The sequence below is a fragment of the Poecilia mexicana genome, unplaced genomic scaffold (assembly GCF_051168715.1).
Source record: "Poecilia mexicana isolate PSO_F unplaced genomic scaffold, ASM5116871v1 scaffold_7, whole genome shotgun sequence".
Lineage (NCBI taxonomy): Eukaryota > Metazoa > Chordata > Actinopteri > Cyprinodontiformes > Poeciliidae > Poecilia > Poecilia mexicana.
In genome coordinates this window covers 4,297,116-4,320,805 of record NW_028263376.1, presented here as the reverse complement: position 1 = coordinate 4,320,805, position 23,690 = coordinate 4,297,116, and the positions used below count along the sequence as shown (strand labels likewise).

General features: G+C 36.8%; 1 protein-coding gene and 1 long non-coding RNA gene across 2 annotated transcripts in view; one reads left to right on the top strand and one right to left on the bottom strand.

The window, feature by feature from the left end:
- The first annotated feature begins 367 nt into the window (after nt 1-367).
- LOC148158248 (copine-8-like) overlaps nt 368-23,690 on the top strand; it is a 35,140-nt gene continuing 11,817 nt past the window's right edge. Inside the window, exons 1-2 of the mRNA XM_088006892.1 lie at nt 368-547; nt 5,359-5,399. Of these exons, the coding sequence (XP_087863018.1) occupies nt 468-547; nt 5,359-5,399 (121 nt within the window). The 5' untranslated portion in view covers nt 368-467. The remainder of the gene's footprint in view (nt 548-5,358; nt 5,400-23,690) is intronic.
- On the bottom strand, nt 21,939-22,902 carry LOC148158249 (uncharacterized). The gene is made up of 4 exons (XR_015763711.1): nt 22,774-22,902; nt 22,530-22,597; nt 22,340-22,455; nt 21,939-22,240 (listed from the first exon to the last, which is right to left on the bottom strand). It is a non-coding gene; the product is annotated as an uncharacterized LOC148158249 (long non-coding RNA).

The window sequence follows — 23,690 nt, the reverse complement described above, 5'->3', positions numbered from 1 at the left end:
TAGACGTTTACACGTGTGGAAAAAAAAAAGTTCACCAACGCGCCTGGAAATGACAAACGAGCTGCATCTTCCTGTTCCTGCTGCCGCTGCTTCCAGGAGCCACCGGCAGGTGGCGCTCTCCTCCTTCCCGAACCACCGCCGGGACAGACCCTGGGAGCGCAGCGTGGCCGCCCGCCGCACACGACGGAGGAACTGAATGAACTTTAAATCTGCCTCCCAACTTTCAGCCTCTCTCCTCCCGCAGGTCTCTCTCTCCCCCCCAGCCACCGCCGCCCCCACTCTCACTCTCCCCCCTCCACACAATCTCTTCCTCTCCCGCCTCCGCCGCTCCGCAGGTGAAAACCCAGAGGCAGATCTCAGCCATGGATTTACTGCGATCACGATCCAAGTGCTGAACCGTCACATCTTTCCACTCGTCCGGATTTCCAGGCGCTTTTTGCGGATGATCATCAGCGTCGTGAGGCGAGATGATGGCTTCAATAGGCGAATTCGACCCTCTGAACACCAGAGTCCCTGCAACTAAGATAGAAGTTACTGTGTCCTGCAGGTAAAGAAGATTTATTATTATTATTATTATTATTATTATTATTATTATTATTATTATTATTATTATTATTATTATTATTATTATTATTATTATTATTATTATTATATATTCATTGGATAATAATAATACACTTGTCTTAAAGTATGATCTATCTATCTATCTATCTATCTATCTATCTATCTATCTATCTATCTATCTATCTATCTATCTATCTATCTATCTATCTATCTATCTATCTATCTATCTATCTATCTATCTATCTATCTATCTATCCTTTTAGTTTCTTCATTTTATTGAATTCAGTCCCACAGCCAGAGGATCCCCACTGCTCTCCAAAGCATGGGAGAAAATATTCAAATATTTCCAGTTTAACTTGGTTCACAATTAATAATCACAAATATTGGATTGTGCTATAAATCAACACTTTTCTTCCTCGACTGATCAGAAGACGAAGTGACAGAATTCAGTAAAACTCAGTGGGTTTTTCCCCCTCCGTCTCTCTACCTTCCAGCATGTCTTCTTCTCTCCTGGTGGTGTGTTCACTGTCTACCAGCTCGCTCCTGAATTATGAATAGCTGTTGAGATTCTTAAGAAAATGAATTTAAAATATGCTAATTTTAAAACTTAACATGTCTTGATTAAAATAGCCTAATTATAGTTTTCAGATTAATAACTTATTCTGCCCTATTGACCTTTATTTTACCTGTAGTTACAGCAGATTGTTTGCTAAGATCTTTTTGAACTGCCCTTTGTCTGTGTGGGAAACAATCAGGAGAAGTTCCAGTTTTACACTGATATGTGAAAAGCCGTAAAACAGCAGGAGTCCAGGCCAGTAGAGGAGAAGCTCTGCTTCCAGTTTGTTTAGATAAAGGGGACAAATGGCTTTTGATCTTGGAAACAAATTGCAGGGAGTTTCTAACATTAGAGAGGGTCAGAGACAGCTCCTGGTTGGATGAGCAAAGATACGCCTTATTTGAATAAATTAAAAGACAAGAATACGCCTTTACTATAAAACTTTCTACACAGGAGTAACAAATTAGATTTGCTCTTGCAAATCTCCAAAGACATCTTTGCACGTCTTTGCTGTTCTTTCTTTCTTTCTTTCTTTCTTTCTTTCTTTCTTTCTTTCTTTCTTTCTTTCTTTCTTTCTTTCTTTCTTTCTTTCTTTCTTTCTTTCTTTCTTTCTTTCTTTCTTTCTTTCTTTCTTTCTTTCTTTCCTTCTTTCTTTCCTTCTTTCTTTCTTTCTTTCTTTCTGTCTATCTAGCTATCTATCCTTCCTTCTTCTTCTTCTTTTCCATTTGTCTCAGGTAAATGAATGTATGTCTCTGTTGTTCTGCAGTTTCTGTTGTAATTTCATACGTTGTCTTCTATTGGACTAAACTCTGTAATTCTGTGACGTCAACACTCATTTTTTGTGTGGTTTCACTTCGGCCCGCCGGGAGAATCTGGGATCCGTGAGAAGAAGATAGAGCCAGAGATTTCCCAAAATTTATTATAATCTAAAATCTTCTTCAACAAGATCCTCCTGGGATCTCGGCGAGGTTTGAGACACCTGAGTTAGACGGGGCCCCGGCACCTGGGAGCCCAAACTGAGCTCACAACGAGAGAACACATTTATGATTAGGTTTTCCATGTTCCCTCCACTTGTCAAAGGTCTGGCTGTATTATAGTTTCAGGGTTCAAATGTGAAATATCAAATGTGTGCCATGTGATATGGAATATGATATGCTAAAAGTGCCATAATTGTGTTTTTCACTTTTTTTTTTTTTTTAGTCGGACTTAAATGTTTCTGATTATCAATCTGTTTTGGTAAAGACAGCCTGAGTAAAAAAAGCTTTGTTTTTTCAATAACCTGGACATGTGTGAAAGAATAATCACTCCTCATGTTAATAACAGGTTGTGCGACTCAAAAGGGTTTCCATAATTGGCAATGATTGTTTTAACATTTCTATGGAGGAATTTTAGCCCCACTCTTCTTTGAAGAATAGTTTAAATTCAGACAAATTGGAGGATTTTTAAGCAGGATCATCATTTTTAAGATCATACCCCAGCATTTCAATCACTTTCATGTCTGGACTTTGACTAGGCCACTTCTGAAGTTTTATTTTAGAGGTGCTCTTGATGTTGTGCTTTGGTTGAGCTTCCGTAGGATCTTGAACTGATGGCTGAATATTTTCCATCAGGATTTCATGATTCCAACAACTATGGCAAGTACTAATGCACTAAAGCTGTCCCACAGCATCACACCACCACCACCGTGTTTATAGTCATGTGTTCTTAATGCTGCTGCTTTAGTATTACACAGCATTTTCACCGGATACTTTCCGTGCCAATGTCTTTTGTCCATCATTTTAGAGAAACGGTATTTCGTTATCTTTGTATGATATTAAAATTTCCTTGGTGATCTGAAACATTGAGTATAAAAAGCTTCAGTTTTTGTTGCAGGGAAAACGGTGACAGCTGATAACGGCAACAGCTGTTCGTAACCTAGAAACCAAAAATCAACAAAGCAAGATAGTGACAAAATAGAACCAGATTCTGTTAAGAATTCTTCAAAATAAAACACTTCCTCTATTCACAATCATGTTCAATTCAATTAATAATAATCATCATGTAAACTATGCTTAACATATAATTGTAAATCAGTCACTTATCATTCATATAACAACAACATATAAGTGTAAAAAAGTCACAACAAATGGTCCTAAAAGATTTGAAGTTCAGTGGAGTAATGGTTCTCGTGGGACTTCACTACCACAGACGTCCCTGAATCTCTAAAATCCACAAATACATGAAACTTTCTCCAATAAATCCTTTTAACAGGGCCTTAATTTCTTTTTTCAAATACATTTTTTTTTCCCAAATTCCAATTTTCCATTTTTTATTTTTCTGAATTCTACTTTTATTTTGACCATTTTTATTGACCAAAAATCTTCATCTCTATATCCTACGACTATTACAGACATCTTCGTTGACCATCTGTGTTTTTGCGTTTAGCTTCCATTTCTCCTGCAGTCATCCCATGGCCCCCGTTAGTATTGCCATGTCAAAGATGAACCCAGTTTTTTTACAATTTCTTCCAATATCTGTAATGTTTAAATGTTCCAGAGTTGGCAGCTGTTAGCTTGCCGCTAGCTAGCTTCTTCTCCACGTTTTTGTTGTGACTTTACTGTATCCTTGCACCACCAAGAACAAAGATTGATGCTCCTGAATTTAGTATTTTTTGATTGCTAATCAACAGCGTGTCTGGGTATTTCAACTTTCTAAGCTGCATTTTCCTTTAAATATTATTGGTATGAACAAATAAGTAGATTTTCTGTGAATAATTTGGAGTTCTGTTCCACAGATCAATCTGTCAATACGTGAATTCACAAATTCTGAATGAAGACAAGGAGGTCCACTGTTGTCTTTTAAAGATATTATTCAAAATCTCTCTTTTTTTTTCAAATTCATTTCAATGACCACCCTAACCCTAAATAAATAAATAAATAAATAAATAAATAAATAAATAAATAAATAATCCCCTTTTTGGAAAACTTCACAAAACAGAAAATATTAAAAAAATTATTTAAATCATTGGCTAGAAATGTAGTAAGCTACCCTGATCCACTGAAAGATGTACAAAAACCTCTAAAGATAAGATTGTGCTTTAATGAGCACTTTAATGTGTCTTATTACTTGTGAGAATATCTCTGGATCAGTAATGAGAACTGTAGTAATATCCTGACATAGTGTTAGAGGCGCATTAACGCCTCCAAGTTTTAAGCATCAGAGAAGCAGATGGTCCAGATCATTTGTTGCTGTGATTTTTGAAGATGGAGGCTGATTTTCTTGTAATATAGAGGTCAAGTTACTTTTGCCACATAGGTCCCCTGTTAAACTGCTGTGCGGTTAGATTACCCTTGAAAGTAATGAAAAATTTTAATTAGAGAAATACAGGTTTGTACAGGTTTATGATACACTGTCTAATACAAGTTCAGCTGGCAGTTTTTCACTCATAGTAAGATATCTTCCTAATGTTAAGTGGGATAATCTGCCAGTTGACTCGCTACTTTTTCCATATTAAGAATTATTGACTTAATTCTTGCTGAAAATTTACTTATTACTTTTGTCTTATTTCAAGTGTACTAAGATACTTAGACTACTTAAGATTTGGTATTCTTGAAGTGATTCTGTTAGTTTCTTCAGGCTCTAAAATGATTGAGACTTCCCCTCAAGATGAAAAAAAATCTTCTGTTCTCACGTAAACAGACAGTAAAATGTGAGAGGATGTAAACTGTCTTCTTTACTACTGTCTGTTTCAAAATGTGTGGGCCTTTTATTTTAAATCACGTTTCACGTTTGAAATTCTGCCAAATTGTGGATATCAGTGGAGTTAAATTAGTGTGATGATTCTCTTTTATTCCAGCTTGGTTTTAATACAGTTAACTCCACTGCATTACTGACATCGACTTGCTTTACTCTGTGGAACAAAGCCAGTTTCATCAGCTCCTTCCGGAATGTATTATTGGGCTTTTGTGATAGCCACGTTTTATTTAGTTCAATACTGCACTCATTTCATGGAAACACATTACACATTCTTTCTGATGGCTGACTCCCCACAGTCATTTTGTGGAAACATCTAAATCTGCTCATGACCGCGCTTTGGGGGCTTAGCCGAGGCTTTTTTTGGGGAACTCTGAAAAAAATAGAATGAAGAGAAAAGATCCAAATGGAATTCTGGAAATGTTAATGAATGAATCCCACATCAGAACACAGTGAAGAAAGTCAGAATGACCCATTTTTACTTACATTTCTGCTTTCTTTTTCAGGAACCTGCTGGATGTGGATACATTCTCCAAGTCAGATCCTGGTATGTGTCAACCTTTTTATTCTCTGATCTGCTTATTTTTATGTTCTATGTTTGCAGATGTTTTACCCTAAAAACCTTTCTTAAAACAGCATTGCTCTTTACCTTATTTGTTCCTACATAAGACATAATGAATGATCCACTTCTTGGGTCAAGATCTTAAGAAAAGTGATGTGAACTTTAGCATGTAAGACAGTCAGAAATGAACCAGGACTAAAACTAGAGCAGAAATGTTTCTCATTCAAAACATGAGCTAACAATTAAATAGACAACATTGAAGACAGAGGTAAACGTACACTAATCATCAGTGTAAGTGGCAAACTGCTGATTTTGCTCTTTGATTTTGTAAACTGCTGTTTTTCCAGGGTGACATCATGAAATATTAATACATTAAAAAAATAGATGGAAATGTTTGAATCTTGTTTGGATTATCTATAGGTCCTGTACAAGTCAATGAAAAATACTTCATAGAAAGTATTCAGCAAGCTAGCTCAATATTTAGTATGAAGCTAATTATTTAGCTCAGTGATAATTATTAAACTTTAGGCTAAATTTGGAATTTAGCTTACAGTTAAATACTTTGCTCTAAGCTAAATACAGCTTAAAGCTTTTAGCTAAATGGAGGTATTTATCTCTGAGCTAAATATTTAGCTCACTAACTAAATATTTAGTTTGGAGCTACATATTTAGTGTGAAACTGTCATATTTATGAATAAATGAATAACATGTTGAAAAATGAACACCTTTTTTCTCTTATGTCAGGACTTTATAACTAGCCCACAGTAGACCAGATTCTGTTCGTAACCATCAGTAAACGTCTGACATGATTACTGCTGGATGATGTACCACTCTTCTAGGGAGAATTGGTTGGTTTCAGCTTATAAATGATGCATTTCTGAAACAGTTGAAGTCCAAAATTTAAGGTCAATCCAGAACTTTACTCTTAGCCCTCTTATCCATTCTAAAACCACTGTGAATGTGTTTTGGGTCAGTTTCCTGTTTCAGCACCCAATTTTGTCCAAGTCCAAGCATCTAGTTGGGGTGGCGGCACAAAACCTGGAGGGAGGGAACATCCAGTTAATGGGCTGAGGGTGCAGGCCCTGCAGCTAATGAGGCTGAAGTTGATAAATTCACAGTTTCTGACCCAGAGCTAAACTAAAGGGAATGTTCACTGCTTTTTGTTAGTATTTAGATCAAAATCTGAAATAAAAGCTAGAATCTTCACTGAATATGAACATGGTCTGAGATTAATGTGTGAAATCACAGAAAATGTAGTTTCAATGCATTGCAGCTACTTTAGAACGAGATAAGATGATACAAAACATGCTATTCTGCAAGGATTACGAATCATTTAATATTTTGCTTCATTTGTGAAACCTTCACTCTGTGAAAAAAAAAAAGAAAATTGGGGTGAATTCAAGGTAATCTGGACTCAGTTCACTCACTATGGAAGCAAAAAGGGAGAAGTGGTTTTGGGTGGCAGTCATGTGAGAATAGCTTGTATATGAATGAACTGTCAGGCTCTCAAAAAGAAACTATTTGGACTTTCCAGCAGAACGCTTTGCTTTTTCTGATGAAAAGCCTTGAAGCATTTCAATGTGTCAATTTGTGAGTCCAACTGAGGACAATTTGTGGAGAGCTAATGTATTCTATGGTGTGAGATTTGCAGGGATGAAAATACTGTATAATTTGATATGAACCTCTCTGTATTTGAATACCATACTCTGTAGGGTTTCATCTGATTCAAAAATAGACTTTAATTTAGTTTTCTGGACCTTTCTGAACATGTAAAGTTGTTTTTTTTTCATACTTTACACTTGTAAAAGGTGAGTTTGCTATTCTTACACTTTGTTTTTATCCAATAACCAACAATGATCAATACTAGCTTTCATCTCCCCTGTTAACTGTCGGTGTTACTTTCTGGCATGACCTTTAACCCCAACTTTCCTACTGATTTGTCTCTTGGTGTATGACTGTGTGAGACTGAACAAATCTAGCATGAAGTAATTTCAGCGGTTGGTCTGACTACATATTTAGAAGAGGGCAAATGAACTTCAGCCTTAGATAAAGTGCAGTTGTATAATTTCTAGTGTTGTCACTTAATTGAAAAATGTAATCAGATTAATCACACTCCAGCGCTGTGATTAATCAGTTAGTCACTATGATTAACTTTGTAAGGTTGAGATGTGAAAGCCCATGTTTTCAAGAAATGTTTAGGAAATCATTTTGTCTCAAACCAAACATCTCAGCTTTCCAGGTTTTCATTCATGGAGGCTTAAAAGACGGCATTTTGCTTCAAACGTAATTTAGAAATGTTAACTATAAATTGTCCTTCAGTGGAAGGATAATTGCAATTCTACCTTGGTTTTGTCCAAATGTCCATTGCGGTGTTTCTGTTCTTGTTCTGACAGTAATCTGACAGGAAGTGGGCAGAGAGAAGGGGGAAAAGACAAGGAACCAGGAAGAGGGTTCGATGACCGCATCGAGATTTGTTGCCTCTGTTTTCGTGACGCTCGCTCTGACTGCTGTGTTTTCTAAAGCAAAGTTTACTGCAGAGCACAACAATCTGACTCTCCCCACTGATCTTTTCACTCTTATTTGCAACTCTGAATTTTTGACCGCAGTACAAGGCAGCTGTGGAATGAGCTGTTATGAACCAAGTAATGCTCCACGGGAGAGACGCTTTACACAAAAATAGGTAATGCTGCATTATGTAACATTAATCTTTTTAGATTAATCGCATACATTAACGTTAGGCATGTCACAATAACAGATTTTGCTGGATGTTAATTGTCCCAGAAGTTATCACGATAAATGATAATATTGTTGTTTTGAGACCATCTTCAAGCAATATAATGATAATGGATAAATAATGCAAGAACACATTCTCAAAGATTGATCAATTCATTACAATTCATTAAATTCTAATGAACATTTAACACTGGAACTGGAAGATATTTTAATTATCCAAAATAAACAAAGCAACAGGAACAACAAATAAAATTAATTATTAATCTCTATAAACAAAATTGTCTTTACAAAGCAAGGGCTAGATAAGATCAAAACACCAGACTTAATTCTGTTATCCAGTTTTTCGTAGAAAGAGACAAAAGAGAAAAAAACAATAAATCATGCAAATGGAAATTATGGAGCTTGCTGAAATTTATTATGCAATTAATAAATGTTTTGTTTACAGCGACAAGCCTAGTTAACATGTTACCTTTCACAGCCCTAATAATGTCACATAAAATATATAATATTTGTATAAATTTAAATTTTTTTCTGTGGGGAAAAGACCTTTGGAAAGAATTCATTGTAAACAGCTGAACATAAATGGATCTATGAGTCTTTACAGTTTATTTCTCAATTTCATTTTCTTTGATTGTGGATCAAACAAGATGTGAGTCTGATGTTAAACATTTTATCATAATTTATTAAATTTATCTTTGACTGGATATTTGGGCACACCCCTACTTTCCTTTATTTAAAAAAAAAAAAAGACTAAGAAGCCAAAGAGCTGTGAACAGAAAGTCACGGCGACCGCTCATTCTCTGCACCTGCCAATCTAAACGGCTCTATTACCAGTTTTATGCGTTCTTCCCTTTCGGCCTCTTGACATCAAAGCTTTCTGCCGACTAATTTGAGCCCAGTGGCGTCCGAGCAGATAAGTAGCGCCAAGCGACTCCGAGTCCAAAGGGCACAGATTTGCAGGGAGGAACGACGCGCCGCAACCCGACAGACAGTCGAGACTGAAATGAGTTTCACAAATCACAGCTGGAGAGCACAGCTGTCTAAATCCCTGGTCTTGAGGCTCGGGTGATAATGTGGGTGACGGATCACAGATGTGAGGGCTGCCTGAGGAGCTACTGGGCTCCAACCAGTACAGACAGGAAGAAGTGATGCATGAGTCTCAACATCGGTTCAACTTCAGCAGATGTTAGAGGTTCTGCTGGTCAGTAACAGGATCCGGTTGGAGGGCTGGTCAAAGTTTCAGCCAACAAGAGTTTGCAAACTGAAACGGAGGCCAGTTTAATCCTTTTTAGACAATTTAATGTTAACATAATTAGAAATTAATCCATCTTGAGAGACACGTGGCTGGTTTCTCTGCTAGAACTGGTTTTAGAAAATGTTTCTGTACTCAGTTTTCAAAAGAAAAAAAAAGTCTAATTTAAAGTGTGTGAACTTTAAATAGTTTATATCATGAAAGCACCAAGAAGGTCAAATATACTTTGTTTTAATGATCATTTTCACACCAAATGTTGGACTGTCATCAACCATTCCAATAAAATACACAGAAAAAGATGAGAAGTTCAGATATGTTTGCGACGTAGCTGAATCTGAAGGTATTCCTGTCTCAAGTTTTGCCATTGTAATTGTAACTGGTAGAATTTCTAATATATTCTATGCTTCCTGCCAAGCCTTCATCTGATAATATGCCCAGCAGACTCCTGGAGAACACTAAAACTAATCTCCTTCTGGAAGTTCCTCTTAAAGCATCTTTTCTGTTACAACGGATTGCAGTTGCCCATTTTGGTCTTATTTCTGACTGTACGTCACAGGTGGTTTCCCCAAGTCAAACCAGTTAACTGATTTATTTTCCTCTCACAGCTGCTCCCTCTGCCATGTCTCGTCCAGTTTTTATTGCTGCCAACTGCCTAGGTGTTTGATATTCAGCTGCAAAGATGAGCGAGAGCAAATGTCCTGGCAGGGAGAAGGAACGGAGAGGAGACTGCACTCGGCTCTCAGTCAGTCGTCTTTTTATCCTCGCAAAAATGTTTTAATCAAAGTAATCAGAGGTACATCTGTGGCAGCTCTGCTGATTGTCAAAATTCTAAATATAGAGACTTCAATAGTCAGAGAGCCAAAATAGCGGAGCACGCAATCAGGTCAAAAGAGTGTGTCTTGCGATGACAAAATCACAGGTGATTTAATCACTCTTAATGTTATTCCGAGCTAATAGGACGCCCTGTGTAACTGGGTTAACCGTGCCGCAGAAGCATCAGAGGAGTTTGGGAGATGTTTTTCGCTGTTCGTTTCCATCTTTATGAGATTTCTTCAACATATAACAACTTCTTTTGATGAAAAGAAGAGGTGGAGCTAATAATAGAAAGGCTTTTGATGAAAAACACACAGCCTGAGCTCAAAATAATCAGCTAACTTCATGTCATTGGATTCATAATGTTGGCAGTGGTGAAACAGTGCAAAAAGTCCCGGTGAAGTCGCTATCAATTTCAAAGTTTAGCAGGTGTGCTTGTGATCATTAAAAGACCCCACCTGGCCTCATTCATGAGGAAACCGCTGGTGAGAATACTGCGCCTGATGATGGAATGTCTTGAAACATTAATGACTTCATGATAAGAAATTTAATTTTACAAAAGAAGGCTTGAGGACATCCATGATTGTCACCAGTTTGTAACTTTGTCGTCATTGGTGGCATGGATCTGCAAACACAGTGAGGCAAAGAAAAGCAACAACAAATCCACTTTAGTTCAATAAACACATCAAACAACTATACCATTGTTTGGGACATCTGAAATATTGTTTGCCTGGAGAAGAAAAAGGCGTGTACTATTATGAGTCCTGTGGGGTGTGAGCAACGCAGCAATAACTACCATTCTTTCATGCATGTTTGAGAAATCCTTGAATCTTCCATGGCAACCTCTCAGCTGTGTAAAACACATCAGTGGACCTTGCACCGCCTTTGAGGACGCAGCTCCTCCTCTGAGGTGGAGTTTTCAAGCTTCTGTATTACAGAGCAGCCCTCCTCCATGATCCCTCCTCCCCCACTCAGCTCCTTCAGACTAGCCAGGAACAATTAGCAAACACCTGATGGATCTGCACATCTGCTGGGCTCATTATAGGAACTACTTCTAAAGCTGGTAGGGTCAATAGAGGAGCCATGTTGTAATGGCGGTTTCAGAAAGAGCAACTTTCTTAAAGAGACAGAGGCTCAACTTCAAGGCGTTAAATTATGAAGTCAGATTTCTTTTAAGTCATGTGATATAAGAGGCATTTTTATAACATCTGAAGGCAACGTAGTTATTTGATTGTGATATAAATATGGCTGGAAACACATAATGATGCCCTTTTAAATATGAAAACAATGTTGCTAAAAACTTGGTATTTTGCTCTTAGCAACATATCGCGTTAGACTGATCAGAACATGGAGTTCCACACCCATGATCCCTGCAGTGTCACTATTCAGAACAGAAGCACATCAAGACACACACACACATTTGAGTTACACAGGACTTGGTTTTGCACAGAATTACCCTCATTTTCCCATTTTTAAATTCACCAACACACAAGTGACTTTTAGTAACTCGAATGTAAAGTATAAAGATCACCCGTGTAGGAATGTGTTTATCCTGTCCGAGTTTTATTCAGCCTTGCCATCAGTCATAAGCTCACTGTTTTATGTGCCGTGTGTTTGTGTCGCTCATTTGCACAAAGCTTTGCAACAAACCCAGACTCATCTCTTCAAGTACCTCTTCTTATCAGATTTACCGTCGTTTAAAGTTTGTCCTTGGTGCTGTTGTGACAATTTGGTCTAGTCATTGTATGAATTAACTTTGAATTTCTCCGACACCACCATTAAATTACCTCATGCTTCTGTGTGTCAGCCCACACATGGACAAAGGATGTACAGCTCCAATCGATGTGATCTTCTTTGTGAGGGGAAGAACTGCTGAGATGACTGTCAAAGGTTTTTTCTTCTTTTTCTGTAGCTTTGAGTAACTGAATGCAATCTGTCCGCCACTAAACGTTAGACTGCATCACATTTTTTCTTTGGAAATGAGGCAGCATGTTTCGTTCTCTTTGACCTTTGCATGTAAGACTTTTTTTTTAATGCTGTGGAATATGAGACCTCTCCCATTTAGTGATTGTAATTGTGTTCGTCTGTAATTCATGTTCCTAAGATGGACCGTGACCTTCAAAGCAGGTGCTGTAAAGTGGATTTAAAGAGATGTTTGAACTGGCCTGATGAAAAAGACATGGTAATGATTGGATGCAGACAACAATTTCTTTGCATTTTCAGTATGCGGGAAAAAAAACTGCAGTAAAATTAGAAATGAAAATTTGTTTATGGTTTTTAGCTCCCTCAGTAGATCTGTCATCAGATTAAAGTAGTCTCTGACTGGACCCCTCCAAAAAGTTAATATTACCTTTAGTCAGAAAAAAAAGATTAAAAGATTTCTTTCAACCTAAATTTGACAGTGTGAATAACTTTGAGCCTAACTGATTTTCAAATAAAATGAAACTTTTAGCGAAGTCCTCACCTGCTCATTGCTTTCATGCAGTTTCACTTGATTCTCATCTCCTTTCAATGCTCTGTCTGGGATTTTCTCACATTAACCTTGATTTCTCTGGTAGAACTTCAGCCAGTCAGCGACCAGAAGAAGTTGTGAACAATGATTCTCTGCGCTGTTTTAGAATTGTGGTCTGTGTGTAGTTTCAGCAATGGCAGCAGAGGAAGTGAGTGTTGGTCATGCTTCTAAATATCGATTTAACGTTAACAGCCGCCTCGTTCGCATCATCACTTCTCTTTGCACTGGAGGAAGCTTTTTAGGGTTGAACTGGCTTCATGTACATCATGGACAAATGTTATCATTTGGGTAAAATTTCAAACTTCACCAGCTCTAGGAAGCAATTATTTTTCAACAGCCAAGAGCCCAGTCCCTCTGGATGAAGTGAAGGGTAAAACAAGGAGCTAGTTTTTCTCAGACTAACAGAGAACAGAAAACAAAAATAAATAACAAAACTAGACAACAAAGAACTAACTAATATGGCAAAACCTTACTATGAATAATGAATAGAGAGGAACGCCATGAATATGTAAAGATCTATAGAAGAAGAAAATAATCAAAACAAAAGCCAGAACCCAGAAACCCAAGGATTCTAACTCAGTCATTCCATTTCTTTCCTTTATTTCATTTATGGTCTAATTTGCTCTGATTTTATATAATGTGTGATAGTTTGGGGTGTTGTAGGCATCTGATGGTGACTATATGCCAATGGCGTAATGAAATCTATTTAAATTGATAAATAGTTCATTTAATTTTAATTATACCATCTGTCTAGTGTTCATTTTGCTCCCTCTTCATTTTGCTCACAAACTTTATGGTTTACCAACTGACTTACTAAAACAGCTGTTTTATTTTTGAATTTTAATTCATACATTTTAATACTTTTGTCATCAGAAAACTTGACATAAATGTGACTGAAAAGTAGTACTATCAGACTGTTTAACTGGCTAGAATATCTACAGTCCAACTCAGTGCTCCCTAACATCTCATCAATTCTACACATTGTGTGATTATTAAATACTGTTTGTTATTCAGTTCTGTAAAATCCTGTTTATGTGTGCATCTCAACATCATAAGCTGCGTTTCCATGAACTACGGAATTACACAATTCCAAAAATAAATTAATTTAAAGGGAACATGACATATTCAAAATAACAAATTTTTTGCTAAAAGGTTTTTGTGCTAGGATGAGGTGGTTTTTCAGCTTTATCGAAATGGATGTATGTTGCACAGCTGCAAAGTCTGGAAAGACTTTTTTTTATCACACAAGTCACATGATCAACAACTGGATGTTACTACTGGTGGAAAATTTGAAGAAGATGACAAGAGGTGGTAGAATTGTTTTCTTTTTTTTTTTTGGACAGTGTGCAGCTGGCTTCACCAGAGCTCTCACAGAATCACACAGTTCATAAAAAGTTGTGTGTTATTCCAACTTGTTTTCCCAATCCATAGCACTTCTGTAAAATCACAGACTACAACTTCCCCAAAACCCTGCACATGTAGCTGCTCCCATTTCTAAGGGGTTTGTTGCTCTAACGCCTGAATAAAACGCCTACGTCTCCTCTAACGCTGATATACGATGAGCGCTAGCACTATCGCTAAATTAAATCTCATGTAAATGTTTACATCTATCGCTGCCCTTATTTTTAATGACTTATCACGTGAACAGGCTTATTCACATGCGATTTTAATTTAATTTCTTATTTAATGGAAACACTACAATTGCACAATTGATTTTCTGACATTACCAGAGTACTGACAAAGACAAGATTCTCACACATTTGTAATGGAAACACAGCTCCAGTCCTCCTAGGCTCACAGCCAAGAAGGAATCAAGTAAGTCTTAAACAAATTTTTCACAGACTGAAAACTGTTCTCATTGATGGTATAATGACTGGCATTTTCTTGGGACAGATTGCAGTATAAGAAATGTATATTTTCTTCATTTGCTTTGAAAACCTTCACAGCGAATAGATTTGGAAAGAAGTAAAATAATCCTATCAATCAACACACAGTAGATTTGTCACTGTAACTAGGGTCGTATATGTCACTGCGGAAAAGCATTCAGGCATAATGTTTGCCAATTTACAACATCTATCAGTGTTTCAGAAGACATGTCTCTTAATATTGATGGATGCCTGGTTTTATTACAAATCTGCTTCTACACACAATGCTCTGTTAGGCATCTGAATGCACACATTGACTATTGTTTCAGTCTGATTCAGTGCTGTTCTGATTGGATGTTCGCATATTCCAGGCATGCGTGACCTCACGCCACTGTCCTTGGAAAGAGATGCAACCGACTTGTGTGCAATTCTCTGAGCAGGTAAAAATTGGTGGCTAAGAATACCAAAAGCAAGCAGATGAGATTATGGGTTCAAAGAAATGGCTTTTAATTAGCCAAAATATTGATGATGTGATGCATTCTTTTGCACAAGGGGAGAATAATATGTTTTTCTTTCTTTGGTTTTACAGTTTTTCTTCTCCAACAGCAGCTTCCGTCTCCCAGTCCCATTCCAACGTGACGCGTTTTTTTGTTTAGAAATTCTCAGAAAAATTGCTCACATTCCTCTGAATCATTACAACTAGGAAAGCTTTAATAATGCGTAGTGTTTTTTAGCTGTTCTCATTGTGTAGCCCCCCTACAGCAACACATAATGTTCTGCTCGCTCTCTTTTATTTCTGTACACCACCATCTACACCGCTTTCGGGCCTCCATATGAAACATCCCACTTATCTTATGTAATATCATTTTCTGGGGGAATACTGGAAGTTTCCATCCACACACACACAAGTGTTTCACTCCATTAAAATCCATATGAGAGATGGCCATCCAACACCCACCAGTTCAGCATCTGTTAAAAGTAAAATCAATGATTAAATAAAATACAGTATGAGAGTCTATTACTCATACTGTAATTTCAGTGTAGTCTCTGTGATTGTTAGTCACTTATATTTCTTATATACAATGTGTTATTTCGTACTTGGTCAGTAAAGGATTGTGAGTCACAAGCATGTAGGAGTTTTATGTTTTTCAGAAGTGCAACAAATGTGGAATGAGCTTTAAGATTTTTTTCTGAGATTCGCCTGACAGCAAAAACGTGTTTCTTTTTTTTTTTTTTTTTTTTTTTTTTTTTAAAGACTGTTACGTACCCAACAGTGGCTACTTCCTTGTTGCAGGGGTCTATATCCATTCTGAAGCTAGCTTCTGGTTTGATTAATGGTAGACCGGCACATTATCGTTAGCTTTGGACAGGCTTGGGTTAGGTTAGGGCTAGTATTGTACAGTCCTGTAATACCTTTACTTAATGTCATTAAAATATGTGATTATTATAAAAATAAAGGTAATTTTTTCTTATTGTCCGTGATGACTTCACCAGATTTACGTTGGCAGCATAAATAAAAGTCCCCTGAGTCCAATACACAATTCTGTACTGAAGATCGGTTTTGCTAATCGAATATCAGTTTCTCCATAGAAAAGTTCAAGGTTGGCATAACTGAGTAAAAAATAACAAAAAAACAAACAAACAAACAAACAAACAAACAAATTATCTTACTTGTGGATGTAAAACTAATCCTGTGTGAATAAGTTCCAATGTAGTGGATTTACTATCATTAGATTATTTATTATTTGAGGTTTTGCTAAGTATTATGGTGAATATCTTCAGCAAGTTCTAGAGACCTCCTCTAAAAGCAACTATAGCTTCCTATTTTAATGATTTAAACCCTGACTATACCTTAATGACTATGCATTAATGTGCACAGTGGAACCGACTTAGAACTACTGCAAAAGCCAACAGCTACAGTATTCCTTATTGCTGCTCTTCACAGTTACATCCAATCTGGATGTAATTCATTTTCAGGACCAAGGAAAATAAATGTCATTTTTCTTGGCACTCCTGGATTGGCTGATTTGCAAACACTAACCAGTAGCTCATCAAGTAACACATCAGTTTGGAGAACAAAATGTTAACTCACAACCTAAAATATTTCATCTGCTAATAGTTTCCATTATCATTGTTCACTTCACCTGTCAATGCTTAAGGCGTTACGCCTTAATGGTGAATTTATACCAGATGACTAAGATTAAGGTTGAAATTAAAGCTAAATGTAACAACTTTTAAGTTGCACTGTATGGAGTGTGAATTTAAAGGATGGTGAGAGACAAAAATATTAAAATCTGGACTGTTTAATTTTTCTTCTTCCCTATCTGTTGGTTAACAGATTTTATTTCTAGCTGGTCAAATATGAGTGAATAAATCTGTGATGTCGGAGGTGAATTAAAAGCAGGGCCCGTGACATACCCTTCAGATAAAGGTCACTGGTCTCTAATTACCTTTGAGGTCTCCTAACGAGATCTGAGGAACGTGTGAGCATCACCAGTTGAATCACAGATTTACAGACCTCTATCCATCACCCACTCTACTTAATAACCATGACAACTTAAAAAAACAGATTACCAGTCCTGCAGTTATGACAGTAATAGCAGATAGACCTCAAGCTTTAGAATCCCCCTACATTATAATCAGGATAATCATCTATATGCATGTTGTAAATGTAGCCTGAAAAAAAGTAATCCAAAAAATAAATTATTAAAGACTGCATGAGGACATTTTATAAATTAGGAATCAATTCATGCATGAATCATGATGACCTCACTCACTTTTTTCTGTTTTCCATCATCATTTTTTTATGTATATAGGTGCACAATGCATTTTGATTTAAAATATGTTTGTGTATAATAACTAGTGGTGAAACTCGAGTAAAAATTATTGAATCAAGGTAATTAATTATTTGCAATTAATCATGTTTTAATCATGTTTATGTATTTGTCACATATTGACAAAATAGACAACATTCCTGGTTCAAAAGCATTTTTGCTGCTAAATTATTGAATAAATAGACACATAAACTCAACAACAAAATATTAACTGTTTTAAGTTGTTGTTTTTAACCATGAGATTGGTGCAAAGTGTTATTTGTATGTTAACACTTTGAATGCCAGTCCAATAATAGCACTCTATATGTGTATTAAATACAAAAATACACAAAAAAAATAACATAACATATTTTTAGTCTGCTCTCTGAACATGATTATATGTCATTATCTCTACATCCCTTAGTTTACTTTTTATCTTCATTATTCAGAACTCACTTATTTTCCCCAGGTGAACTGTTATCACAAAAAACACAAATATTGTTCATAGGAAACAAACAAACAAACTTTTCAATACATATATGTACAAACTCATGTAAGACATAGACAGATATAACATGCACATTTTGTACATTTTCAGTCATTCTAAAAAGAAAGTTATCTTGAAATATGCTCAGTTGCATATTTCTTTGAGTCTGAGTATGCCATTTCAATAACACTTGAATTTCCCCACTAAGGGACAATAGAGGTTATTTTTATGTCCTATTTTGTAGCTGTAAAAGTTCTTCATATGAAGAATGCCTTCATCTTAGAATCAGAATAATAATTAAAAAGGGCAAAAGGAGCAGTATGTACATGTATGTGTGTGTGTACAGTAAATTTTTATGTAAAGAATAAAGGAAGGCAGGTTATTTTGATCTACAGGAAACTAGCTGACCACTCAGGCTATCAGACAGCCTGTGGGTAGAAACCACTTCACTGGCTGCTAATTTTTGTAAATAGCGCTCTGTAGCGCTGACCTGAAGGTAGAAGTCTAAACAGATAAATCGCATAAAACCACTGAACATCCTTTACTTCTCTACAAACCCAAAAAGATAATGGCTAAATGCCAAACTTGAAAAACAGTCAACACCTTGTGAAAATCCACTTAAATGTTTATATCTAGCACAAAAAAGCTGAAGGCTCAGTCAGTTGTGTGATGAGAAATCTAAGCCCAGAGTTGTAAATATCAACACAGTCCTGGGACTGGAAGGTTCAGCTACACAACATTTCCAAATGTCAGATGTTTTACTTTGTAGAAGAGTGAAAGAAAAACATAAACACTGACATTGGTGTAATTGATGTCAAATCTTTTTCAGAGAAATTTAAGGGAAAAAATGAAGAATCATTAGATATGTGGTGTTCAGCTTTGGAAAATCTGATTGAAGACACTTGGTTACATCGCACTGATTGTCCTGATTATTTGGTCTTTAGTTCAATCCACATTTTTCTTGTTCAACAGTTTGTTTCATTCTTGTATTCATGCAAATACATTGGGTTGACTGGGAATGTTTTAAGTGTGCCAAAATGAAATGAAACATTTGAATCTGGACAAATGGAACTAAAAATTCTAATTTCATTGCACTACAAGTTAAATTCTAGCTAAATATTAGATTAGAATAAAATAGAAATAACCTTAATTATCTTACAGTGGATAACTTCAGGTGTCAAAACATAGATCCACACTAAAGATCAAACAGTGTTCAAAATATAAAAATTAATAACAATAATAATAATACACTATAACAGGGGTGATCAAGTCCAATCCTCCATCCTGTAACTTTTAGATGCATCCTCACTCCAACAGACCAGGATCAGCTCTGAACAGACCTGCTAATGAGCCATTCATTTGATTCAGGTGTGTTGGAGCAGGGAAGCATCTGAAAGCTGCAGGATAGCAGCTCTGGAGGACTGGACTTGAGCATCCCTGCCGTAAGATATACTACACTGACTTTTTGTATATTTTAAATCTTGTGCTGCTACGAGAAGTGCCTTGGAATCCCCTCAGGAGTAGTTGCTAGGAGAGTGTTGCTAGGGAGAAAGATGTCTGGGTTTCCCGCCTCGACTTGTCTCCACAACCTGACCTCACATGAATGGATAAGCATGAATGTTTTGACAGAGGAATGGATTTTTCAAGTACCAGAACAAAAATCCACAGCAGATTCTGGACCATTTCAGTCTTCAGTTTTGTTTCTTCCATCTAGAACAAAGCTGACTGAAAACAAAGTGGTGCATTATGGCTTAAGATTTTTTTTTTCTCTTTTCTACTTTTATGCAGTAAAAAGTAAGTTCTGATATTTATGAGAGTCATAGTCACAGTTTTTGTTCAACCAGTTTCCTGTTATACTTAAATTCTTTACTTCTTAATTTCATTTTCTATCTTTGTAAAAATGTAAAGAGTTAACCTTATAAATTTAAATTACATTGGAAATCAAACAAAAAACAGTGAACGACGACTCATTTATTGCAAAAAATAGAAATGTGGTTGACATTTCACTATTGAGCATTCAGGCAATTAAATAAGTTGTTGAGTTACTACTTACTTAAAAATGTCAGCTATATTGTATTACTATAAAATTTCACAACTTAAACCAATTGTGGGAATTCCAGTGGGGGAAAAAAACAGTCTGCTGCAGTAAATTTCCTTCGATTCGATACGGCAGAGTTGCCATGGCCTTTTCTCCAGGGTTCAAGAATTAGGTTTCTGGCCTACTTTGCCTTATCTCTCCCCTGACAGCTAATCACTAGATTAGGTGGGATGTGACCACCCTCACTTACCTAATTGCTATGTGAGGGGTGTGTTTTAGAAAGATTCCTGACAGCCAGCGTCCTTAGAAGTGCACTCTTACTTCAGAAGAAATCTGCCTCCGCTTCACATCTTAACTTGGATTTCCAAAAGGCTTCCATTTGTTACCAGCCGTCTATCCAGGCCTAACTTTTGTTTTTCTTTTGCCTGACTTATGGCGAGTTCTGGAGTATTCAGACTTTTGCCAAGCTGTTTTAATATCCCTCTTTTCATAGACCATATAATTATGCAATTTGACATTTGGAAAATAAATTTACTTAATAGAAACACTAAACAATTTAGAAAAAAATTAACTGTTGATAAAAAAGTTTTGGCGGTAGGATGAGGTGGTTTCCTTGGCTGTATTAAAATGTATTTATTTCAAAAAGGTGCGATGGAAACACTTTTTTGCATCAAGATGAAGATGACAGGAAGTGGCGGGTGGATGATGGTATGTTTTTTTTTTTTAATGACTGATCACCTGAACCAACTTATTTATGTCTAAAAAGCATGAAAGCAGAGATCCATCCTGCTACTGGTGTTGTAATGGTGTCAAGGATATTTTCTGGGCTCACTTTGGGTCAAGTGAGGAACATTTAAGTTCCACTCACTCCATTAATGTTGTCGGTGTCAAATCTTTTCTGATCACACTGTAGCGGTCTACTGATGTCTGCTCAATCCATTACAGTACTTTGTATTGGGACTTGATGGAACAAGACACTCAGAGATTCAAAGTCACTGAACTGAGGTACAAAGAACTGAGGCAGTTCTGGAGACAAAAGGTCCAACACAGTCTGCCTAATAAAGATGGCAGACTGCTGCTGTCAAGCTTGGCCGTCAACACTGGAATGACATTAAGATGTTCTGCCTGGGGCTGTGTGATGACACAGTTGCTGCCACTGTTGCCTTGGAGCAAGAAGGTTCTGAGTTTTCAGATTCTGGCCTGGAGTTTTTCTGAGTGCAGTTTGCATGGATTCACTCACATACCTCATATTACTGCTCTACCTACAGTCCAAAATGCATAGTAGGTTATATGGTTCTTCTAAATTGCCCTTCAGTGTGTGTGTGTGTGTGTGTGCATGTGCGTGTACTAGCATAGCTGTTCTTCCTGTAAGAGGCTGTATCCCACCTCTCATCCAATGATTCCTGGCTAGACTTCTTTTATTTGTATTTTAGAATCTTGTTCAGAAATGTATTTCATTTTAAAAAGCTGCACCTGCATTGATGCATGAGTTGGTTTCCAGTGTATCTGTTTAGTAATTATCTTTCTGTGAAATGGCATTTGAGCTTTAGCTAAATTTATTATGCATGGAAGCTGTAGAGTTAATCTACAGGAAAATCTGATGGGAGGCCCTGCTGTCTTACCTTGAGGCCCTGGGTTTTATTGCACTACTGCTCCCTTCCTCTCTGCCTTGATTAGAATATAAATAAAATTCAAATGTATTCGCATCCTACACAGTAAAAACTGCTGGGTTAAAAATAACCCAATACGTAACCCAGCGCTGGGTCAAATATGGACCGACCCAACGCTGGGTTGTTTTAACCCAACTGGGTTGGGTTGAGGGTTTGACCCAGCACATTGGGTCATGGCAACTAACCAAACATTGGGTTAAATTGACTTGTTTAAATTGGTTAAACTGACCCAAAATTGGGTTGAAATTCATAACCCAACACAAGGGTTATTATACCACTATAGTTGGGTTAAAAAAAATTATTTTAAATTTCACTATATAAAAACAGGATTAAAAGACATATGAATTTAAAGCTTCTTTTATTTCCACATGATACATATATAGAGCCAGCAATTTCATTTACAAAAGTTACAAAACATAAGTAGTTAAATCACTTCAATTCATTTGGCTACAACTCCAGAAGTATCTGTTACTCCATATTAGAAAACATTTAATGAAAAAAAGTGTTTTAAAGCAAACTACAAGTAAACCTTTCAGCCATTAAACAAGGAGCATTTTTAACGACTTAGCATTTTGCCTGTCTCCCTGCATGAGGACATACAAGTTGTCACATTTTGTAGATGCACCACCAGGTTTGTCCCAACCTGATGGAGAGAGAAGACAGAAAAAAACAGGCCATTAGTGATGAACTTATATAAACAGCAAACAATGTGAGCATGATTCAGAGATGAATGTTGACTTACAGGCTGGATATCAATGAAAACATCTGAACTTCCAGGTTGATGGATCTGAAACTCTTCTCCCAAATGTGTAAGTAGGGAGGAGCACTGGCAGCAGCTGCAGGGCTACATCATCTTGTCTGCATGGCAAACATAAGCTTGTGTTAAAATGTTAAATGTTAACAGTTTATAAACATCTCTTGAGCTTCAATACCTTAAGGGAGAAAATTCATGTTGTTGAGAAGACGGCCGCTCCTTTCTCTTCTTGGCCATACAAAAGATCTTCGTTGAGAACAAGAGAGAGAAGCACAAAAACAGGCCTTTAGTGAATTTAAAGGTAAAGGGCTACATTCTCAAAAACTAATTTCTGACTGATTCTAGTTTAACACAAAACCTCACTATTGAATGTGATGCACTTAAACAATCTGAGCATTATTCAGAGATGAAGGTTGACTTACAGGCTGGATATCAATGAAAACATCTGAATTTCCAGGTTGATGGATCTGAAACTTCTCCCAAATTAGTAAGGTGGAGCAGGAAAGGGTACTGGCAGCAGCTGCAGGACTACATCACCTTCTGTATCAAACATAAGTTAGTGTTAAAATGTTACAGTAACTAAAAAGCATGACAGCATTTTAGAGAACATTTCTTCTGAGCTTCAATACCTTGAGGGAGCAGACTCATGTTCCTGGTCATGCAGAAGGTCTTCGTTGAGAACAATGAGTTTGGGTTTCGCTTAATTCTCCTGAAGATCCTGGATGTAAAATTACAAAATCTATCAGAAAAGACAAAATCACAAATCAAACTTTAAGAATGACTGAATTAAATCTTATAGCTGTCTCCACTGCAAATAACTTGTAATTAGCCAGCAATTTCAAATGCTCAGAGTAATTTTATGTTCCTAAAAATAAATATAGCACTTAATAAAATAAAATGACATATAATTTAATTTAGAAGTAAAACTTAACACAAACTTAGTGCTGAATAACTTTCAGCACCAACTTTAAATAAATGTATTTGTAATTAATACCGTGTTTCCCCGATAGTATTACGTATTGTCTTACGTATTGTAAGACGTATCGGGGGTTTCAGGGGGTTCGGCTAATATAAGCCGTACCCCGAAAGTAAGACATATGTCTTACTTTTCGGGGAAACACCTCTCATCTAGCTGCGCGCCGCCTCCTGCCCACGTCCGCACCGTCCCCCTCTCCATACGTCACCGCGTCTGCCACCTCCCTCTGATCTTAATGAGCGCCGCCTCCTGCCCACTTCCGCGTTTTATGGTTAAAACAAAAAATTCGACAATTTTTTTCCAATATAAGACATGCCCCGAAAGTAAGACATAGTGGGGCTTTTGGGGATAAAAAGAAAGTAA